General features: G+C 31.3%; 2 protein-coding genes across 8 annotated transcripts in view; one reads left to right on the forward strand and one right to left on the reverse strand.

Annotated features, from left to right (window-relative positions):
• Window positions 1-19,080, reverse strand: part of Dh31-r (Diuretic hormone 31 Receptor) — a 91,438-nt gene that overhangs the window by 22,304 nt on the left and 50,054 nt on the right. The gene's annotated exons all lie outside the window — the stretch shown is intronic.
• On the forward strand, window positions 6,378-18,928 carry LOC139814369 (uncharacterized). Its single transcript, XM_071780582.1, has 17 exons — window positions 6,378-6,633; window positions 6,867-6,944; window positions 8,085-8,367; window positions 8,764-8,949; window positions 9,440-9,651; window positions 9,766-9,937; window positions 10,489-10,806; window positions 11,072-11,216; window positions 11,306-11,462; window positions 12,287-12,535; window positions 15,024-15,312; window positions 15,675-15,860; window positions 16,416-16,624; window positions 16,740-16,914; window positions 17,488-17,811; window positions 18,120-18,264; window positions 18,338-18,928. The coding sequence occupies exons 1-17, from the start codon at window positions 6,493-6,495 to the stop codon at window positions 18,495-18,497; spliced, it is 3,429 nt and encodes a 1,142-aa protein (XP_071636683.1). The 5' UTR covers window positions 6,378-6,492; the 3' UTR covers window positions 18,498-18,928.

Here is a 19,080-nt window from a genome sequence, read left to right on the forward strand (position 1 = left end):
CTTTTATTTAATTATTGTAATATGCATTCTGTAATATTAATTACATCTCTGAATATATAATGTAAATGCATGTACATAAATGATATAAACCGGTTTTCAATGCATTACATTTTCAATGCCTATCAAGAAAATGTAATAATAATAATAATAAGATCAAGATAATTATAATTCATCATATAAATAATACGTATTATGGTAAAAACTTACACATAATAAATACACGTAAATCAATATATGATGTTGTCTAAATGTACTTTTATTTCTCTTTTGAGAAATTAGTTTTGACCGCATTAGTTTTGACTTTCGGCTTCCCTCGGTAACAAATTATCAGGACAGAGGCTGAAGGTGATGAATGTTAGTAGATTCCCTACAGCCCCAGACTAATATTACGAGCTCCCTAAGGACACGGAGATGACAAACCAAATGCAATTAAGTGCGTGTCCGTCGTAAAATCCTTCCTGTTCATCAATCCCGTCGTAACATGATCTTTTGTAAAGCAGCTATTATTAAATCACAAAAGATTTTGGTTTCTTTTGTATTGGATATTAAACCATGTTAAACCATATTACTCTTTAAATGTCAAGCATATAAATATTTTAGAATTTTAAATAATTAATTTTGTATATATTTTATTTCGTTTATAGATTATGTACAAAAGAATTAACTATATATATATATATATATATATAAATTAATGACAGAATATATCCCCTTATATCCATCAATGTCTTGAACAATTGTAAAAAAATTCAAATAAAATATACTTTGTACATTAATGTTACAAAAATAGAAACACATGTAAAAAAATTGAAAGAATTTTTTTAATAAGTACTGAAAGTTAATTGTGTATCGAAAATTCCATCTATATAGAAAAATGTAATAAAAATATTAAGGGATTGCTTCTTATTTTGATAACTTACTGGTAATAAATCCCGTCCAATATTCTTGCTTCATTTATATATGTTCTGTCTTATATTTTTACTCCAAATTCTTCTTCTTTTCTTCCTCCCTACCTTGTCCAATAAATCTCTCTCCATGGATTCAGTTAAGTTATAACGCAGCGAAACTCCTCTCTCATCTCGTTGCAGCAGCTGGCGATGCACTTGGCAAGTTTTGACGGAAACAAGTTTCTACGAAACGTCAAAGGGAAAAGTTTGGTATCGAAATATTTTTTTCCCCCGGAAAGGAGCGGTCCTGGTTCGGGCCATGCAATCAGGCGACGTTTGTGCACAGTCGAGAAAGAATGATTGTGCATATTGTGTTCGAAATGACTGGTCCGGAGAAAGAAAGAAAGAAATTGTCTGGGAGTAGATAGGCCAGAACGATTCGCTCGTTCGCGAGATTTGCACGATCCACGGATGCGCACAACGATCCGAGAGATGATGCGAGTCGCGGATTGATATAATACCTCGGATATCTTTGGATATCAAGTACTGTGAAGTGAATTGAGCAGCGAAACTTTGTTAATATCGTCATAGTGCTCGGGCGAAAGTTCCGGTACCTGTTTCGCCGATACTGATACATCGCGCTACGATGACGCCGACCAACGTCGACCAACACCGACGACACGACGGTCGACGGCGCGGTGTCGCGGTGTCGGCTGTCGGCGTTGCCCATGAAGGATCGATAACGCTCACGAACGATCTCATGCGCGGCGTATCAATTCGCCGCATCCGTTCGAGGACAGCGAGTGCTTAGCTGCAGATTCTCGACGCTAATAGATCATGGACCAGAGGAAGAGGAGGAATTAATTAGTGTTTGCGTAGCTCTTGATGTCTGGAAGAGACGGTACGATGTATTCGTTAAGTTACTGTAGAATATACGCTTGGAGAAAACATTTTTGTCGACATTTTTCTTTCACAGGAATGTGTGATGCGTGGTTTTAGAAGAAGCTTCTAAAGTATCTCGTAAAACTCGATATTATAGCTAACCGCTATCCGACCTACTTTTATGCGTGTAACATCCAGACGAAATTTACATTTGATCTTGAGCGGTTATCGAATCTTCGCTTTTTATTGAGAATTAAATCGGATTTAGAACCGCACCCGGCGCGGCGTTTCGGCGAATAACGTTGAGAGTACATTTTAACGCGGAGCTAATCGATATTCGTTTCGTTGCTCCCGCGGATTTTCACAACGTTTACGTTTACTTATATCCATAGAAATCATCGCAAAGTTTATATAGTTACGCTCGACGTTATCCGTCGTAAAAATTCTGAAATCAAAAATCCGTGCACGTTTTGCGCGTTGCGCATTAATTAAATCCTGACATAGATATCTCAATATAGCTATAGAATATAACGTCAATCATATAAAAGCAAAATTGGATATTTTGCCTCTTGAATACATTCATAAAAATATAATAATAAAATGTTGTAATACCGAAAGGGAATGGTTATCTTTTCAGTATAGTCGTACGTTTGTCAAACACATTAGTGTATGTAAATATGCGCTTTCCAACGATCACGTGTGTGTTGCACATTGCTGCGATTTTTATTTCTTTTTTCACCCTAATGCGCGGAGAGTTTTAACGGAGAGATATATTTGCAGCTGATTTATTTCGTTTACTTTTCGTTTACTTTTATTTACTTCTCACAAAATACTGAAGATTCTCTTCGCGAATATCACGTAAAGTGACCTATTTTCTCGTCAGTGTTAGTCTTTTCGCGACAACGCGACGAGACCACAGCTATATATATGGCGCGGCCAAGTGTCACTCTAAAAGCACTATCCTTCTCCATATGTGTACAGCTGAAATGCAATTCTACAAAGTATTGTAAATCGTTCAAGATACTACTGCAATTTGTCTATAATTTAATAACGTGTCCCCGCTATGTGTTTCATGCTCTATAAATTTAACGAAAATCTTCGGCGAATTATAATTATAATGATTTTTTTTATACGAAGGATGTGTTTTCCGCAAGTTACTTACAGTGATCTTATATATAATAAAAGCGTTGAATATTGCGACAATAACAGCATGCTTGGATACAAAAGGAGTCTATACGAAGGTCCAAGCATTCCATGCAATCAGATTTTTCGTTTTTGATAGCCTAAAAACTTTTTAGCTCGCAACGTAACCGTAACCCGATCCATTAAGCACCAAAGTAGGGAAGTGAGCTATATCTAAGATGTTCCATTTTACCAGACCAGTTTCATTTTACCAGACCAGTTCCATTTCTTCTTTTCCAGCACGTAAAGAGAAGAAAGAGATTGAATGAAGGATCGCGAATTCGTATCAATTTCATTCTTTTGCTTCGACGATAGAGTCAATATTAAAGATAAGCTTAAAAAATGTAATATATAAGCTTATGTTTTATTAATATATTCAACTTTTTAAAATAACACAAACATTTTTATAATATTTGATCCATTCAATAACTTTTTAAATTAAAAAAAATTTATACATGCAAAAAATAAAAAAAATATATGATGATTTAATATTATTAATAAATGATGAATGATAAATGCAATCAGAGAAATCTTGCCCGTAAATCAACTTTTCGGTGTGCTTTGTAAAATTTTCTTTTTATGTTGCTGTGTCACCTTGTACTTATTACTTGGCTTTAAGAAACAGTTTTATTATCATCACTTATTAGTTTGTTCTACTAATAATATTTAAGATCTGCTCATTCTATTTATTGTTTATACGTTTCGAACATTTATCGTTGTTTTAATCCTTATCGATTCTTTTTCATTAGTGATGTAAGTTATTTCATTATTAACTTTATAATGTCATGGAAAGAATTCACATTTAACAAAACGTAATCAATTTGTTCCGAACAAGATTAGATAAATTTTGCGAATGTAATAAAATGCCCATTATGCAAACAAGCTTAAAAATAATAATATTATGTTAATTATAATAGCATGAAATATTTAAATATAAAAAATACAGATAAACTATTAATATGTTGACTGTCCACTGTCCAGCGAATTTTCTACATAGAATTATTCACCTAACTTAATGACTCGCAATCTATTCGTTGTATGGCAAATATTATAAACAAAAATTACACGATAGCATGAAGCATGAAGAAGAATTCATAGTATGAAAAGGAATATACACTACAGCAATTTCTTTTCCTGCATTTTTTATATATTGAGAAGATTATACCTTTGAGTTTTTTAAATAAAATATCTCATATTTTTTTTAATAAAAATGGAAAAAGCAATGAACACTGGATAAAAAAAATATTAAGCCATATTAGATCTAAAATTTATACTTAATAAGATGTTTGCAATAGAAATTCTACTCGTATATTAAATACTGTTCAAAGTGCTGACCAAATCGATAGAAACATTTAATCGATTTATAATTAAAAAACATTCTACAGTGTAAATTAAGAGATTCTAATACGTGCTTTTGTAATACGTTCTTACATATCTTTTGGTGGTGTTGGTGGCTTACAATAAACTTCATTTTTATTATATTAGTAGAATCAGTGTAGTAGAATAAGGTAAGTGATGATAGACCAAGAATGGGACCTTGAGATACCAGGTGGAATATTGAAGTGGAGAAAGGAAAAAAGGAAATTTCTCAACAAGTGCTGCTTGTGCTATGCTCCTATTTATAAGGATTGCAATAAAAAGACAGCAGAGCAGAATAGGCCGTATTATCTACTGCCGAAGTTTAGGAGGCTAGGAAAAGATCGTGACTGACCGTCTAGAATACTTTTGTAAAACCAAGAATTATTAATACGGTCAAGGACCCAAAATCGAATTTTCACAGTATATACAATATTCTTATTTCAAGAACAAGCAATAAATAAGCTATTGTGATTGACGATCCCTTGAGTGCGCGCACATGCAATTCGCGATAACAAAGCCGATTAATTATATTTTGCTGAATTAACATACATGGTATGAAGATTGTATCGCTACCGCATCGAAGGCGCGGCCCACATGTTCCGTCCAATATCTCCGTTTAATTCAGGGAACATGACGCGAGTATTATCACCTTCGTAGCTATCGATCAAGAATTTATCCATTATTTCGATATGTATTTCCTGTATATTACTTATGTGCGTTTTTTTCAAGTTTCTTCAAAAGATGTAAACATACATTGAGACTTATTTTTTTTATATTTTAAATATAAAAAATTCATGTATTGTAGCCCACAAACAAGTTACGTTAGATATTAATATTTGTCTGCAACATATAGACGTATATAATAAACTGAGTGTTTCCATTGGAGAGTTTCCGGCAAAATCTGAAGGACAGAAGATACCTATGCTTGCGGAAACGCTTTCCTTTCCTAATTGTCACAATTCAGTCTATTATGTACGTCTATGGTCTGCAATCAAATATTAATACAGAAAATAAAAATGGTTACAATGAATACAATTACTTGTTATTAAGAATATTAAATAAGAGTAAAATATTCTTATACTTATTACAACAAATATTTTTAAAGTCAAAGCAAATACTTCTGTAATAAAAGCAAAAGGTTATTTATAATAAATAGAGAATTATGTTTTTATTAACTTTGAAACAATACTTTTCTTTCTACGTTTTGTGTCGTACATCTATTTTTATCTTGAATATATCGATCTTATAAAAAAAAGAGTTAAATGGTTTCAGGCTTTTTGAATCTCAACGATAAAGTGGCAGCAGGTAATCAAGGTCTAAAGGATGTGGTCATGGCGTTAAAGTGGGTTCAAAAAAATATATCAGAGGTTGGTGGAGATCCATGTCGCTATCTTTGGCGAAAGTGCTGGTGCAGCCTATCACACATTGTCTAGCACTATCTCCATTAACTAAAGATTCAACCTACAAACTTATCGATACAGAAACCTCAAATTTCATCCTATAATTTAATCCTATTTACTGATAGGTTCATTGATCAACTTGATTGTTTCAACGAAACCATTCAAGCATTGACGCATTCAAAAATAGAAAATATCTAAATAAAAGAGAAGTTAAAATCATTGTTTCAATAATTGTCCATTTTCTTTATTAAAAAAACACGCTATTTTTTCGATTGTATATATATACATATATATATATACATATATATATATACATATATATATATATATTGTGGTGTATGTGTGTGTCGTGTGTAATTGATACTTTATCATTATTTGCAATTTTTTCAAAGTAAAAAATACTGTTTACTGCACCGCTTATCGCTGCAGCAGGAGAGATACTTAATGTACGCGCACTTATAAATCGTATGTAAAACAGTCCCGTCCCATCGGAATTACCCGGTAGACGATAACGATATTAAAAACAACGAATCAGCAACTTTTCTTCATTTAACTCCCACTCTCCTCCTCCTCCTCCTCCTCCTCCTCCTCCTCCTCGTCCTCTTTCTCCTTCTCCTCCTTCCAAAGAGAGCCAATCGAGCCATTACAGCAGAATGTTCCGACATTCAGTTACACGAGTATATATATGGTTGCATAATCGTAGCTCCACATACATAGTTGCACAAGCTAAATCGGCGGATTCGTTAACGTTGTTATTTCGTCGTTCTTCCACCGTATCCATCATGGACAATAATCGAGTGGATATATACGTACGTGAGGGAAGATTAATCGGTATCGTTGAGAAAGCTGTCCATGGCGGTTGTTACGTCGCCTTCCGAGGAATACCGTACGCGAAACCGCCGGTTGGCGAACTCAGGTTCAAGGTAAATAACATTCTCTCACCAAAGTTCAGCGTATGCGTTCAGCATAAGCGTTTAACTCCAATCTTGGACAAGTTAAACTAACAGCTTCGCTTCTCATCTGTCTTTCTTTAGATTTTTAATTAGACAGGTACGAAATGTCAGTTAAAAAAATTATAATTGAATAACACTGATTTTAAAAAATAACTCTTACTTATCTTGCCGGATCATTATTTTATATTTAATTAAATTGGTAGATTACATGGATTATTCATTGCGCTTTGGATTTTACGTACACTTGGGCGCGACATTCAGAGAGTGATTTATGGACAAATGTAAATATCAAATCAAGTATAAAATCTGATTCTACTACAAAAAATAGAAAATTATAATTAGTACCTATTCTCTCATAATTTACAATTAATTTTCAACTGTTAACATATTTTTTAAATTTAAATTATTAATTCAATCGAGGTATCAGTGGTATATGTATATGAATTAAAAAAAACCTTGTAGAACAAAAAAGCCTTCAAACTTTCTTCAAACTTTAATATTATTGTAATATTACTAGATAATTTCTTATAGCTGCAAATAATTTATATTGGCATATTATCAAGTTAGTAACTTGCGAGACTTGTGGAAAACTGTAATTTTATAATTTTAATAAAGAAATAACACGAATGGATTCTTCACATATTTATAGAATTCAACTGCGACGGTAAATTTCTAGCGTGATTCGAATAAGTACAATGATTTATTTCTAGACAAGTTAATCTTTTTGTTATAGATTCGTGTAACTGAAGCATATAGAAACAAAAACATGAACAGTAGAACTTAATCGGTAAATCGATCAATCACAGTCGAGCGTTCTTTCCGAGCTAATCTACCATTCTCGAGAATGCTCGCTTGTAACTAGTCGATTCATTTACTGCCTAATTTCTACTACTGCTTAAGTTTTTCATTGTGTCACAACTTCAAGAATGCACACGGAATATGAGAAAAAGCGGCGCGCTTGAAATTTTCGTGGTTCAAATATTCAAGCAACGCAGAAATTTTATTACGTATATTGCCAATAGGCTGTTATTGACAAAATAAAGAATTAATATACCGAGTACAAAATTCAAGACCCTCAGTTTTGTTTACACGTAATTATGAACTTTGTGCTCTCTTCATAATTAATCATCCGCTTGTTGACGACGTAGATACAGACGGCGAAAATATCCAGCAATTACAATTGTTGCATACGGAATGAAAAAGTATCCTTGAGATCTCAAGAATCGATACGCGCACGTGTCAATCATTTATATTGAAAATTTGTCAATATTCTCCATGCATTCGTGAGTGTGGATCAATCATAGGGCAAATTACGAATTTAGAACAGGTTGCATAATCGCACGTGTGCGCTCTTTTTATGAAGGAAAAAAATACAATGCGAGATTAATTCTAAAATAAAGGCAATGTCTATATCTATACAGGATCCGCTACCACCAGAAACATGGTCCGGCGGCAGAGATGCCTCAAAATATGGTAACATCGCTGTTCAAGTTGATATGATGACACGAGAAATGGTAGGCGACGAAGATTGCCTCTACCTGAACGTATATACTATAGATATTATGAAAAAACGCCCAGTTATGGTGTGGATACATGGTGGCAGTTTTGCCATGGGTTCCGGTGATGCCACCTTCTATGGTCCTGATTATATTGTTCAGAAGGACGTGGTACTGGTTACGCTAAATTACAGACTAGGGGCTCTCGGTACGTTGGATGTTAGCTCAATACGAAATTGTGCGACATTTACGTCTCGTAGTTTTTTAGAATTAACATTTTTAGATCTTAAACTTCTTTTTTCAAAGAAATCGTTTTGTACACTGATTTTCTTTTTAAGATAACCCATATTTTAAAGACAGCTTGATATCTTGTAGCATTGTACCTAGCTACATATGTATAAGGTACTGATATGTAGGTACAATGCTACATAGATTCATATTATGTTGTTGATATTATCTATCTTTGCGTCATTTGAAGCAAAAATGTTTCTTAACAGAAATATTATACCATTAATGTAAATTTTACTTTTAGATGTATATTAACCATCTACTTTTAATTTTGATTAATCGAGTTTGCAAATAAAACATGCATTAATTACTTCAGGTTTCCTGAATCTCAATGACAAAGTGGCAACGGGTAATCAAGGTCTAAAGGATGTGGTTATGGCATTACAATGGGTCCAGAGAAATATATCACAATTCGGAGGAGATCCGAAAAACATCACTATTTTTGGCGAAAGTGCTGGTGGAGCTATCGTGCATTATCTAACTCTGTCTCCGTTAGGCAAAGGTGCAACTTAGATGCACTTGATACGCAATGATATAAAATCTGTAAATTTCATCGTATTTAATATTCAAAGACTCATTGGTCATTTTAAACTCGATTTTTCTTCAACGAAAACGTTCAAAATTGATACGTTTTAAGATAAAAGAAAAAGAGTTGTTGCCCAAGTCTCTCTCTCTCTCCCCTCCCCCCTCTCTCTCTCTCTCTCTCTCTCTCAACTGAATAACAAAATTGCTATAAAATCAATTTTAAGTAAGTATAGAAGATATTTAAAAAAGTTTTTATTTAAAACTTTTGAAATTTTAATTTCAATTTTAACGATAAATTAGATATTGAAAGTTGTAGGAAATAACTACTAATATTTTCTAAAATATTTTCTCAAAAATAAAATCAATTCTAAAGTGATCCACAAAATAATGATTAAAGGAATATTTATCGGATAAGATTTTATGACAATTAATTAATATATTAAACTAAATTTGACTGCACTTTACAGGTTTATTTCATAAAGCGATATCACAAAGCGGCGTTGCCGCGAATCCTTGGGCCTTGACTGAGTGGACGAACAAAGCGATGAACAGAAGTTTTCAACTTGCCGAGAAACTTGGAAAAGCGACATTAGACCCGAAAGTCGCCTACGAGTTTCTTAAAACAATTGACGCAAAAAAACTTATAAAAACCGCACACAAGTTTCTTGCCACGCAAACGGTAAGTATATATATATCTCAATATTTTATTAAATTATACTTTATACAAGCGCAATTGATTATATTATGTGAACAGGTGGTACGAAATATTTTCACTAATAATACTTTTTTGCAGGATCGTCTACAACATACTATAATGTTTACACCCAGTTTAGATTACGAGTCACCGAATCCATTCTTTCCGGAACACCCATGCAAGTTGATACATCGCGGAGTTAAAGTGCCGTTCCTTTTAGGAAATACCAGTTGCGAAGGGTCTTTTCTCATAAGCAGTACACTTGTCGGACGTAAGTGCATTTGCATGCGCGTTCGCTAAATATATCTCCAGCCACTGTAGCGCATGAATTTTCATATTACGTGACCTACTACGAATAATACACATTGATATTATATGTATGTATATGTGTAGTGTATGTATCGTATAGGTATGCCCTATCAATATTAACAAATCAATATATACAAATATTATAATTATGGATAATACTATAAACAAAATTGAAGTGTTAATAAATTAGAATTTTTCATTAATTGTAATTAAAAAATTATGCGTCAAAATAATCATCTTTGTTCTAAAATAACGTTACTTTTAACATATGCTTCGTACATACGTTTATAATTAAATGTTACAACAGTTAGATATTGCTCGTTTTTTTTATTTTTCAGTATCATCAACACACATGTCATATTTTTCTTAACAAGCCATATGGGAGAAATAATAGAATATAATATTTTCACGCAAACAAATTCTCTTTTTAGCGAATTAAATTATTTTCTTAGCAAATAAGTGCCTAAAATAGCTTGTGTAATCGTTAAAAGTAATATAGTTTTTAAATTTCAGAAATAAGCAAGGAAGCTCTTAAACAAGTCAATTCCGATTTTAAAAAGACTATGATGCCCGGAGTTTTATCTGCATTGCCAAAGATACCGATCACGGTTGAAGAATTACGATTTTTATATTTTGGTAACAAAGCAATATCAGAAGAAACTCTAATAAATTACGCTGATTTTCTTGGAGATGCCTTATTCTACCGTGGTACCATGGAAGTGATCGATATCCAAATGAATTCTGGTGGTTACACGCCAACATATTTGTATAAATTTTCGTATGAAAGTAAAACTTCCCCCACAAAAAAAATAATGAACGTTACGCTTCCAGGTAACGTCGCTATTTTACTTAAAACCACACAAAAGCCTTTAATCTTCTAAGAAATACGAGTACATTTATCATGATTTAATGTTAACAAAAACGACTCTGATTTTCTAAATATTATTTTTAAAAATCCACCATATATCAAACATTTAAAAATATTTGACTTAAAAAGATTAAAGATTATTTTGTAATATTTAAACAAAACGTTAATTACTTTAAGAAAATTCAGTTTGCGTTTTCAAAATTGATTTATTATATGACATTATTTTAGGAGTGGCTCATGGTGAAGATATATTTTATTTATTTCATCCTCATATGATGAAAGAGTTCAATTTACCACCACCTGCTCCTAATTCGAAAGACTATAAAGTGATAGATCGCTTAACGCAGATGTGGACGAATTTTGCTAAAACAGGGTACAATAAACTTAATTTCTTTTTTTACCGTTTACGGAAATTTTATAATTGTATTAATATATATTTAATTTTAAATTTTCAATTTATAGAGATCCAACGCCTGCTATTACGGATTTGAATCCGATTAAATGGACTCCATTAAAGCACGGAGATGTATACGATTATTTAAACATTGATATTGAACCTCGGATGGAAATCATTCGTAAAGGAGAACAGCGCTGCGATTGGAAGAATATGAAACACAAATTATAAGATTCTGTCTGCTAAAATATTTACATTAAAATTATGTTTCTTAATGTCTATTAATTTTATTTTGTGATAAATATGTTATACCCAGTATTCTTAAAGAATTTACAATGTATGGACATATTAATAGATATTCTTTTCTATGTACAATTTGAAATCGATTTTTGTTACCGAAAATGTTATATTGATCAAAATAAAGTTGGAATATACAAATAAATCGTGGAACATTATTATGTAACTTCATAAAGTGAGCTTCGTCTTGATTTAATACATATTAATTTGAGGCTTACTTGCAAATATAGTAAAAATATAATGAAAAATTATTGAAAAATTATAACGGAAAATCTCGATCTCTTCGTTAAGAATGAAATGTAATTATAAATTCATAAAAAATAACACTGTACATTTACGTTCATTCTAAAATATTTTCTACATTTATATATGATTTAAATATATTCTATTCCTTTTTTCTTCAAAATTTGTGTGATAAATTTAAAAGTAATTTCAACTAACAATTATGCAAATTTCAATTCTGTGTGTGCTCAGTAAGAAAAATTCATATTTTCTATAATTATATTTGCACAATTCTGTGAGTTAATTTACATTTACAGTGCATCGGGGAGCATTTCTTCATATCCCTTGCACATTTAGAATAGCAAAACGCATAACAAGTTTTCATAGTTGTACACTGAGAAATATAGCAAAAGAGATAATGCAAGTTTATGTGCATCACATGTTTATGTGCTGACGCGTGCATTACGTAAAATATTAATCATCGGCGTAGGCTATAAATAAAACTTGATCAACATACTCGATTCTAATCTCACTTGTTTCTTATACAATTATTGATATTTTCACAACACATCTACGCAACACAGATGAATAAATACGCTGTTTGTCAGTCCGCTCGTCAGTATTCCAGCGTATTCAACATGGACAACAGCAGAGTCGAAATATGCGTGCACGAGGGAAAGTTAATTGGTATTGTAGAAAAAGGTGTTTACGGTGACTACTACACCGCCTTTCGAGGAATACCATATGCGAAACCGCCAATTGGAGAACTTAGATTCAAAGTACGTAAAATTCTATTATGAATGCACTTTCAGAAAGAGATAATAGTATATTGTGCACCAAGAGAAGAAAGCAGCGTTTTTAAGACGAGTGTGAAAAAGTTTTCGACCCAAGATGCACACGATATTTTTCACAACACCTTTACGGAAATGTTAGACTTCTGAATGCCTGTAGAAATAGTGCGTTTGGTGCATTCGTGCGTATAAACTGGTCCATTCGTATAATACAGTTTATACGCGCGTATCGTTAAATAGAAAGTGAAAAATAAAGTGATGGGGGGTCCAGGGGCAAAGTCCCTGGTGGGGAGTGTGGAAAGCGAAGCCCCCCACAGAACACAAAATTAAAATAATAATAAAATTAAAAAAATATATATAAATTTTCGAATAAGATACAAGCTGTTTTCGGTCTATAAGCTTAGGTCTTAGGCAACTCAATTACCGTGTATTAATTACCGTGTATATGTATTATTATAATACATACACTGAGAAAAAAAGCTGTTGCTTCAATTAAAGTGCTATCAGGGGTTTTAGTTTTAGTCTAACTGTAGTGTGATTCTCGTCTGTAACTCGTTATGCTGTCGTTTATGTACTCATAACGACAGTTGCGCAGGTATATGCACAGAAAAAAAGAAGTATCAAATCAACACTGATATACTTGTATATACGCAAGAATATATAATTTTCTTATATAAGAATTTCAACTTTTTATTTCAAGTTTTTTCTTTCTTACTTGTTAATTGAACCACATATAGAACTTCGTTTAGCTATATAAATTACTTCATCCAAGCAAGTTTTTTCTTCTTTCAACGCAATAAAATCTTATTTCAAGATTATATATTCTTACGTATAATATAAGTATATCAGTGTTGATTTGATACTTCTTTTTTTCTGTGTGGTAAAAAAGCTGCGTAATGCCAATATAACGATAACGTTACTGCATAAGGAGTTACAAAATCGCAGCTCTGATTGCTTATCGCTTATCGCGCTTTGAAAAAATTTAAAAAATACGAAAACACAACTCTTTTACAGAAAATTATGATTAAACGATCCCGATAAACGATATCTGTTTATCAAGTATATTATGTAATTATTATATAATCTGTTTGTCTTTTATTATTATATAATCTTATTATATAATCTCTTTTTCTTTATCTATACATATGTAAAAATAAAATAATATAAAATATTAATTAAATTCAGTTTTGGCTCAACTAATCGCTTATCATGCCGTAAGGAGATTAGAAAAATACGAAAAATTAACTCTTTTAGAGAAAAATACGATTAAACGACACTGATAAAGCTATTTATCAGTTGTGTTATGCAATTATTATATAATCTTGTTATATAATCGTTTTTCTTTATCTATACATATCGCGCCCTGAGAAGAATACTGTCACAACTTAAAAAATTTCGATTTTAACCCTCCGAGAACACACCTATTTTTTCATTCACGGAGAACACTCTGGGTCAATCTGACCCTACACACACTTTGATCGTCCACCATTTTAAATTGACGAGTGCGATCAGCTTGAAAAAATTTCCATATGTACTTGGAACATTGTTAAATCAATTGATATAAATAAAAAGTGCCGTTGGAATTATTCACACATTTTAAAAAATTCAAAAAAAAATCATTTTTTTGAATTTTTTTTTTAAACGTAATTTACAAACAAAATTTTATTTTTTTATAAAAAAAAAGTCAAATTGACCCGATGTGTTCTCGGAGGGTTAAGTTAGGCCCATAAAAAGCACGCCCAAAATGTTACCTATATGTGCTACAGTAGTGTCACAAGTTTATGTGCGAAATCCGCTGCATGGGGCTAAAGTGTCGTTATTCTTGTAAACCAGTCATGTTGTGATTTCTTGAATAAATAGCGCTAAAAGCGAATTGACAAGTGAATCATAGCTGACCTCTTCAAGAAAAAATATAAGTTTTATTACAACAAAATATCATAATTGTAATTGCGTTAGTTATCTCACAATTCACAGAAATTGAATTTTGTTTACAATTATGAATTTTTTAGTTGTGGGAGTATTCTTCTCGAGGTGCGATATTTAAACATAAAATAATAATAATAAAATACTGATATTTAGAACAATAATTTAATAAACTAAAGAAGATTACGATAAACAAATTTTTATGCGCGATTGTTCGAAGAAATAACTGATTTCGAACAATTTATTTGTAACATAAATTAATCTTTTAATTTGTTAAACAATTTGTTGATAATATAAATTAGTAATTAAGTTTAAAGATATTAGTCACAAAAAAAAGATAAACTAGCATAGATGTCCATCCAGTGCACGCCATTCCTAATTTATGCGGAACTTACAGCTCATTCATTAGCTTTAAATTGTTCTTATTTAAGAAGTACCTATTACTCAAACGCAATTTTACGTAAAGAAAAAATTGTTTCTTCTAACTCAGAGAATCGCACAGTGCGCACAAATTTTGAAAAATTCTATATATGAACAAATTTTACGTATTTAGGATCCGGTACCAGTGGAACCATGGTCCGGTGGTAGAGACGCCTCGAAGCACGGAAATATCGCTGTTCAATTGAATGAGTTCACACGCAAAATTGAGGGCGATGAAGATTGTCTCTATTTAAATGTGTACGCAACAAAAATTGAATCCTCGAAAAAACGTACCGTTATGGTATGGATACACGGCGGTGCCTTTTATATGGGTTCCGGTGATGCATTCTTTTATGGCCCCGATTACATCGTGCAAAAAGACGTAGTTTTGGTTACCTTGAATTATAGACTAGGAGTTCTAGGTACGTTATTTGTTTCAGTATACAATCATTTATGGCATTTAATAGTAAATGGTTATATTGTATCTATTTTAACGATAATTTCACTTGGATATGTTGATTTCTCTTTACAGACCTTTCATTCCCAAAGTTAAACATTTCAAAAATATAAATTTATAAAAGAAAAGTTAAATCCATATTTATTTATATCACGTTTACAATACGTTATTTACTTTTTGTATACAAGACTATTTATATTTGCCGCTCATACGATCAGTGTACTAGAAACAAGTTATGACGCGATTTTTCCTTCGGATATAAAGTAACCATTTATTTTTTAATTTAAACGAATCGAGTTTATAAAAAAAATGCATTAATGACTTTAGGTTTCCTAAACCTTAACAACAAAGTGGCAACGGGTAATCAAGGTCTGAAGGATATAATCATGGCGTTACAATGGGTCCAGAAAAATATATCAAAATTCGGTGGAGACCCAGAAAATGTCACTATCTTCGGTGAAAGTGCTGGTGGAGCCCTCGTACATTGTCTCACTCTGTCTCCATTAGCTAAAGGTATAATATATTTTGTCGATATAGTAGATTTATCGATACATTCACAATAATTTAAAATCTTCCAATCTCATCCCATTTAAACATGAATTTATTCATAATTCAACCGCGATTTTTCATTAACAAAAACATACAAACAGTATAATACGTTTGGATATGAAAAATAAATAGTCTACATATAAATCTATTAAATAGATAATAAATTCTATTAAATAGATAATATCTATTAAATAGATAATTAAATACTCTTTTTCTCTTTCAGTTAATTTCAAATAAGATGTAATAAAAAATTAATTATTTGCAGTTTTTAAATAAATCATTCAAAATTTAATTACAAAATCATATCAGTAAAATATTAAAATTTATAAAATAACTAACAAATTTCCGAGACAGAGAAAGAGAGAGAGAAATTGTCAGTAATGTAAAATTAATCACAAAGATTAAGGACTCAATGATTTAAAAAACTTGTATTCATCCTAAAATAATTTGTATATTACAAAAAAAAGAAAGATTTTATGATAAGATGTATAGAATTAATTTGTTACGACTGTTTTACAGGTTTATTTCATAAAGCGATATCGCAAAGCGGCGTCATAAGGTGTCCTTGGGCTTTTACCGAACAACAACTACATTTGGAAAAAGGTTTTCGGCTCGCCGAGAAACTTGGAAAAGCGACCGCAGATCCGAAAGTCGCTTACGAGTTCCTCAAAACAATCGATGCGAAAAAGCTTATAGAGACTGAACGGAAGTTTCTCTTGACGGAATCAGTAATTATCTGAACATTTAATCGCAATTATACGAGTGCAATAAATTATAGTATGCATGCTACTATTTTTAGTCTATGCGAATAAAATACTTTCTTTGACAATATTTTTTTCGCAGGAGCGTAAACAATTCAGCTTGATATTTACACCCTCTTTGGATCACGAATCATCAAATCCATTTTTCCCGGAAGATCCAGAGACGTTTATGTGCCGCGAGGTTAAAGTACCATTTCTTTTAGGTTTTACCAGTTGCGAGGGATCTTTTATTATAGGCAGTACTGCCTTTAACGGACGTGAGTTTTATTTTTATCTCTATAAAGTATATTTTTAATCGCTTCGAATTTTCGTACAATGTGTTGTGTTCAAAATAACATAATATTAGTATTAGGTGACCTAGCAAACATGCACTGTCAATGCTTACAATTAAATAAAATTTTCACAAATAATATTGTACATATATCTATATAAAGTTAGTAAATATTAATTCGTAATTTTGGAATACATATATAAGAATCATAATTAATTGCTAGAACATTTTTGTTCCAAGATAACTTTATTGTACGTTTGTCTATAGTTAAGTTTCGTTATCATAGAACGTGTTAATTGAGATAAATGTATTCTTATATTCCGTATTATCTACGTAATGTAATATATGTATCTCTCTCATGTCGGATTCTTTTTATCAGATCACACTGTATGTTAAATAATGTTAAATAATGTCTTGACAACATATTTTCTTTGGCAAATGTGCTTAAATCAATTATTTTTTTAGCTTGAAAGAAAGATTTGTTAAAATATTCATTACTTATCACACAACAATCTTATATATAGAAAATAATACTAAAATGTTTGTAAAATTATTTCAGACATAAGCAAAGAGGAGCTTGAAACAATCAATTCCGATTTCAAGAAAACTATATTGCCCAGATGTTTATCTACATTATCAAAAATATCAATCACTATCGAAGAATTAAAATCTTTATATTTTGGTGACAAAGCAGTGTCAGAGGAAACTCTAATGAATTACGTTGATTTTATCAGCGACGAATTCTTCTGTCGTGGCATAATGGAAGTGGTGGATATTCAGACAAAGTTGAATAATAATGATAAGAAAGCGACGTATCTGTATCAATTTTCATACGAGAGTGACACTAATCCCTTGAGAAAAATATTTAAAGTTCAGATCCCAGGTATTATCATTAATATTCATTTAAAACTATTTAACAACTTGTAATTACTTCAGAACTCTAACAACTTTTAATTTTAGAGAGTATGTATATCATTTTATGTTGTAATTACACATATCGCAATTACAACATAAAATAACTACAAATATTTCTAAATTTCTTAGTTTTTAAATCTATAGGTATAATTTTAAAGAAACAAAAATGGTTTTATTTTATATAATTTGACTTAAAAAATAATCTGTCTCTTTTTTAAAGCATTTAGAAGATTAATTTACAGATTTAATTAACGGTTAAATGATAATATTTTATAGGTGTGACTCATGCCGAGGAATTGGCGTACTTATTTCATCCTTATATGATAAAAGAATTGGACTTGTCGGCGCCTGCAGTTGATTCGGAGGACTATAAGATGATAAATTGTTTAACGCAAATGTGGACAGATTTTGCTAAAACAGGGTACGAGAATATCTTCTTTTTCTTCGTATTTTTTTATTTTTTGCGACGTTTTAATTTTATCAATCTGATTTAGGAATCCAACGCCTACTACAAAGTTGTGGTTGTCAGTGACCAATTCACAAAGCGGAAAATACAATTATCTGAATATCGACACAAACTCGCAAACAAAGGTTTTCCGTAAAGGAGAAGAAAGATGGGATTGGGAAAAGAAGAAAAATAAGTTACGGCGCTAAAATTTTATCTACATTAAAATTAGGTTTCTCCGGGTACCTTTTGCGTTTATAAATATTCTCTCGTTATTTTTCAAAGATATTTTATATATGTGGAATGTGGGCACTATTGTTATTCCCTTTAAATTCAGGATCGGTTTTAGTTAGTGGAAATAAGGAGACTATAATGTTTTTTGAACTATATGACTTATTAAAATCAATAAATTTTTCACGATTATTAAACTCAAAAAGTATTAGTAAATCATGCAATATATTTGTCGCTAAATTTCAAGTAATTTTAACTAAATACTGAAAATTTCGCAAGATAAAGTTAACTTTAAAATCGTAACGGAAATGAAATTAAAAGAAAATAATATATATTGTTATATTTAGTATTGTATTAAAATTTTCGTGTTTTTGTATCATTAATATGGCATATATATCACTTCCATATATTCTCTTATATTTATTTTGTATATCCCGCACAGATTGCAGCTTATTCGTTTTTTTTTTGTATTTCATAATATACCTATGCATATTCAACTCCTTTAAATTTTAAAGCAATTTTGATTGATCGTTACATAAAATTGTCTTTCTCGTTGAATTA

Source organism: Temnothorax longispinosus, chromosome 1 (genome assembly GCF_030848805.1).
Source record: "Temnothorax longispinosus isolate EJ_2023e chromosome 1, Tlon_JGU_v1, whole genome shotgun sequence".
Taxonomy (NCBI): Eukaryota; Metazoa; Arthropoda; class Insecta; order Hymenoptera; family Formicidae; genus Temnothorax; species Temnothorax longispinosus.

What these genes read in the sequence shown, in the direction of transcription:
- LOC139814369 (XM_071780582.1), top strand. Translation starts at nt 6,493, where the DNA reads ATGGACAATAATCGAGTGGATATATACGTACGTGAGGGAAGATTAATC. An exon ending in AAGCAGTACACTTGTCGGAC is followed by an intron (nt 9,938 to 10,488) that starts GTAAGTGCATTT and finishes TTTAAATTTCAG; the next exon opens with AAATAAGCAAGGAAGCTCTT. An exon ending in ACAGATTTTGCTAAAACAGG is followed by an intron (nt 18,265 to 18,337) that starts GTACGAGAATAT and finishes AATCTGATTTAG; the next exon opens with GAATCCAACGCCTACTACAA.